At 38.5% G+C, this 4520-nt stretch overlaps 1 protein-coding gene across 1 annotated transcript; it reads right to left on the reverse strand.

Annotated features, from left to right (window-relative positions):
• Positions 1-378: 378 nt before the first annotated feature.
• On the reverse strand, positions 379-4301 carry LIAS (lipoic acid synthetase; the record flags this gene model as incomplete). Its single annotated transcript, XM_010076601.1, has 4 exons — positions 379-562; positions 1518-1629; positions 2412-2482; positions 4156-4301. Coding segments are annotated over 4 exons (382 nt in total), but the record flags the coding sequence as incomplete, so codon positions are not given.
• Positions 4302-4520: the final 219 nt, after the last annotated feature.

The following is a 4520-nucleotide window of genomic DNA, read 5'->3' on the forward strand; positions in this document are numbered from 1 at the left end:
TCTGGTGTGGTTCAAGATAGTCCTAATATGGTCCTTTGTCATGTACATGATCTTTAGAACTCTCCTGTTTCTCAGAGTCCCTGCAAACTTGTATTACGTAATGGCAAGATACACCAAAATATCAGTACCTTTCGAATTACCTGTTATTGGCATCTTCACAAGTACCTAACTTCAGCAATATGAATGGTAGTATCAAACCTGTTTACTTGAATCTATCAATTTTTTTTCAGGTTACATTTCTTCCACATCAGTTCTATTCCTCTTTCAAAATCAGTTCTATCTTCTGACTTTTTGCTGAACACTAGAAGTTCTATGTAGTTGTAGCCTTGCCATGAGGAATTAGGTAAAATACTGTGAAGTGTTTCGGCAAGAGAAAGTGTTCCGGACAAATAGTAAGTTTATTCTTACATCCTCCATCTGGTCTTCTGCATTTCTGGAACTGAGTATAATTATATGCTGAAAAGAAGGATCCTTAAAAGTGGCTGTTTTAAATAGGTTCACTCTCATTTTCAGATGGCTTTTGTCTTTCTTTTTTCTACCAAGTTCTTCAAGAAGAATTCACCTAATTAAATGGCAAAAAAGCACCAAAATGATTTGTAAGTATTTCAATGAAGTAAAGCAAAACAGTACACATTTTCATTTAACGTAAGTATTCTATTCTATAATACAATTGTTCTTACCAGTATTTTATAGTAATTCAATTTTATACAACAGAACTTTCAATACATACAGCAGGGATGTAAAATAAAAACAAACCCCTAACAAAACCCATAACTCAACAAACAACCCTTCCACCCCTAAAATCCTAATTTTCCTCGTGCCCAATTTTATGAAATAGCTCTGCTGCTTTCCAACAGGCAAAAGTGAAGTGATTTAATTAAAAGTTAATTCCTATTTCATAAAGTATCAGCAACCTGTAATGAAACCTGCTATACATCTCACTTAGCTGGCAATAAAACAGTGAGAAGCAAGGTGCCCCAGATGAGTCTCATCTGCTCCCTCTTTAGGCAAAAGCAGGATCTTGGACCCACACAACAGTTCCATGAATATCAGCTGCTATATAATACCCAGTGCTTTGTCAGAAAAAGCACTGATATAAACACATCTAATTATTTCTAGGGCACTGTAAATAAATTCTGACTAAAGCAACAAAATTACATCACAAACTACAAAGGGCCCCATTAAACCCTGAACTCTCCAAGAGGCAAAATGTAAAGGAAAACTTGCAAATTGGGTACCCTTTATCCTGCCTCACGCATGAAGTGTAATACAAACTAGGTTTGGCAAAAAATTAGTTTAAGCAGCACAGCAATTTTACAAATACCAATTACTGTCATACTGATGCATTTAGATGACCTATAGAAGATAGTAAGTAAAAATCTTTTTTTTTAAAAAAGGATGACTATATGAGGTGTCCTCAAGCTAAGGTGAGGTTTGCTGCATATTACTTCACCTTTTTTAACTTTATATATTAAAAAGTTATGTGCTAAAGAATCTAATACTTTTTGGTAATTTACCTGCTTTATAGGAGGAGCGCACTAAAGGCCCGCTCGCAGTGTAATGGAATCCAAGATCACTTCCTACTTTTTCCCAGTACTTAAATTTTTCAGGAGTTATGTACTCCTCAACCTGAGTGAAAAGAATTCATTTTGATCAGGTATTAATGCAAAGGAAAATGGCTATAGCTAGCATGTAGTGAGTGACATGAAACACAGTTATAAGTTCAAAATTTTACACTCCAAAACTTTCAGCAGTCAAGTCACAAACTGAATTTTCTTTCTGCTTTCTACCAAAAGAATGCATTTTATTTGTTTTTCATATTTAGCTGAAAAGTTTAGAATTTAATTTCTAGTTGTTGCTTTATCATTTTCTTCACTCTGTTTTTGAATGGTCCTTTTGAGCAAACCTTTTTTTTGTCCAATTTAGTAAAAAAATACAATAGTCCTACAAATCTCTTCACTAACAGTTATTTCAGTGAAACACAGTAACAGAACACTGACTCAAGCTCTGGACAAATTACAGAAAGAGAAAATGGTAATTTCCCCAGCTCAAGTGGCACCATTAAGGGAGAGCCTATGAGATAATGGCTCAAGCCAGATCTCCTTCACTATGTTTGAGACATACACCAAGACTCTTGTTTTCCAGAATCATGCTTCAGCTCCAGCTGTCTCCCCAGCTAACAGCAGTAAGTAGCAGTAGGAAGTCTGCAGAAGATGGAAGGGATTAGATGGCTGAGGTCATTTTTAGTGAAGAGTCCATAACAGATGAAGATCAGGTTAAAAAAGGAAGGAAGTTTTTCCCAACATCCACAGTTAAGGTATGGATGCATATCAAGCCTCAATTTAGAAAGAGGAAACTTCACTGTGCAAGGTACAGACCATAATGCTGCCCATAACTTAAAGGCATTTTACCTTTAGGTGACGTTTTGTTGGTTGCATGTACTGTCCTAAGGTCAAACAATCTACCTCTGCTTCCCGCAATACTGTAAAAACAAAAATTCCTTGTTATTGGCAGAAGGATCACAAGGGACTGTCAGCAATTAGAAAACACTCTTTAGGCTACTCCACAGCACCCTGCAGGGGTTACATTCTGCTCTGCAGCAAAGGGAACTTGCAACCTCCCCAAACAGTAGCCATGTACCTCATTCCGAGCTCCATGCTGCTGCAAGACCTGAGCTAGCTAGTTTAAAGCTAGAGAGAATACCACTGCACTGCACTCACTGCAGTCACGTGTCTCAATGCAGAGATGACATGCTCTTGTCTCTGTCATCTTACTGCTTTTCACTGTCTTTCGGTCAGAGCCTTCACTTGATAAAAAAACGTATGTATGCACGTACATTTGGTACCTCTCCACAGTTTCAAGATACTTCATGGTGAAAAGATGCAGTCAGTTCTAAAGATCTATAAACCAGGGGAAACGGCCAACACCTTTTGCCAGTTTTACACACTTAGGATCTATGTCAGTTTTGATGCCTGCAGAATCTCATAAACTTTGTCTGCTAAAATTTGAGTATATGCTAGGATCAATATACAGTAAACGGATTCAGGTAGTCTCCTTGCAGAGGGAGATCCAGACCCCTAATAGTCAGCTAGCCTGAAGAATTATGTTCACTGCAGCTAGAAGTGTATTCTGAACAAAGGGATAGCTGAGAAATAAGATTTTGCATTAACATCTCCACACATTTTCTGGCTACTTGGGCTGTTTGCCACATGTCAAATAGAAACAAAAGATGGTGTTTTGACTACAGCATTACACTCACTGTTACCCTGGAATCTCTGTTTAGATTGACATGGTTCTGTAAAGAAACTTGTTCAATATCAGCACATTTACATGTTTTTTAACTTATTTCCAGAAGAAGGAAAGAGAACAAGATTAAAGGAATTAATGTAGTGGGTAAAGCTTGGCCCCATACATCCATGAAAGTGACCTGAAAACAAATAGCACCAAATCTGAACTTTCATACTCTCGTGGCTAGGAAATGCTAGGCAGGAAGAATGGGAACATCAAGAACTGTAATTTTATGGTCCAGATTGTGGGACAGCTGCAGAAAAACTAGACTACATCACTGCATTCTAAATATGCACTGTTGTACACAAAATAAAATACCAGGTAGGCATTCTTCCAGGATACAGAAGAAACACCATAGGACTTAGGCACATTGCTTTCACTTACCACTGTAAACTTTTCTACTCTTAAAAATACATTTGTATGAAAATACAAGAACATGCTACAACTCCAAGGATAACAACTTTTTTTACACCTAAGTAAGCCAAAATAAATTATTTTGAACAATAAGGTCTGCTATTTCTAAAAAGGAATGCACAATAGGGCAACTGTGTTGCAAGCCCATTATTTAAGTATTGCAAACATAAGAACATTAATATAGACACACACAGATAGTTATAACTTCCATTGAAATCAACAGGAGCTGGATCTGCCTGTCAAACTGAATCTGAGAGCCATATAAAGGCAAAGTATTTCAGAAGTTTGGTCTTTTTAATCAAAGTTGGGGATTTTTTTACCCATAAAGCTTAGAAAACATTTCCTGCACCAGGAAACTGATCTGCATGTTAAGGCAAAGATGCTCACAACGGTTTTCCAACACAATAAAATTCATACCTGTGAATTTTGGCATGTATTTCAAAACCAACTTACATTTCATTGTGGAATATACTTGTTCATCTGTCTCTCCTAGCCCCAGCATAATGGAGGTTTTAGAAACGACGCCAGGCTGGACCTCTTTAGCGTGCTTCAGCACACGTATGGATTGCTCAAAGTTGGCTCGGGGATCGCGGACCTTACTTTCCGTATTTTCAGCACAAGGGGAAAAAGCACATGAAAGGGTGCACAGAAGTCAAGAGATGCCAACAAAAGCGGTCCTGCTTCTGCAGGGTGAGAATGGCAGCTTAGAGCTTGTAGCTGTTTAGGCCCCGAAGCAGCACGAGCGATGGGACGCGCCCCTTTTGCCCTGGCTGGAGAGCCAAGGCCGGGCTCCCCGGCCCGTCCGGCCGCCCCCGGGG

The sequence above is a fragment of the Pterocles gutturalis genome, unplaced genomic scaffold, assembly GCF_000699245.1.
Source record: "Pterocles gutturalis isolate BGI_N339 unplaced genomic scaffold, ASM69924v1 scaffold42443, whole genome shotgun sequence".
Taxonomy (NCBI): domain Eukaryota; kingdom Metazoa; phylum Chordata; class Aves; order Pterocliformes; family Pteroclidae; genus Pterocles; species Pterocles gutturalis.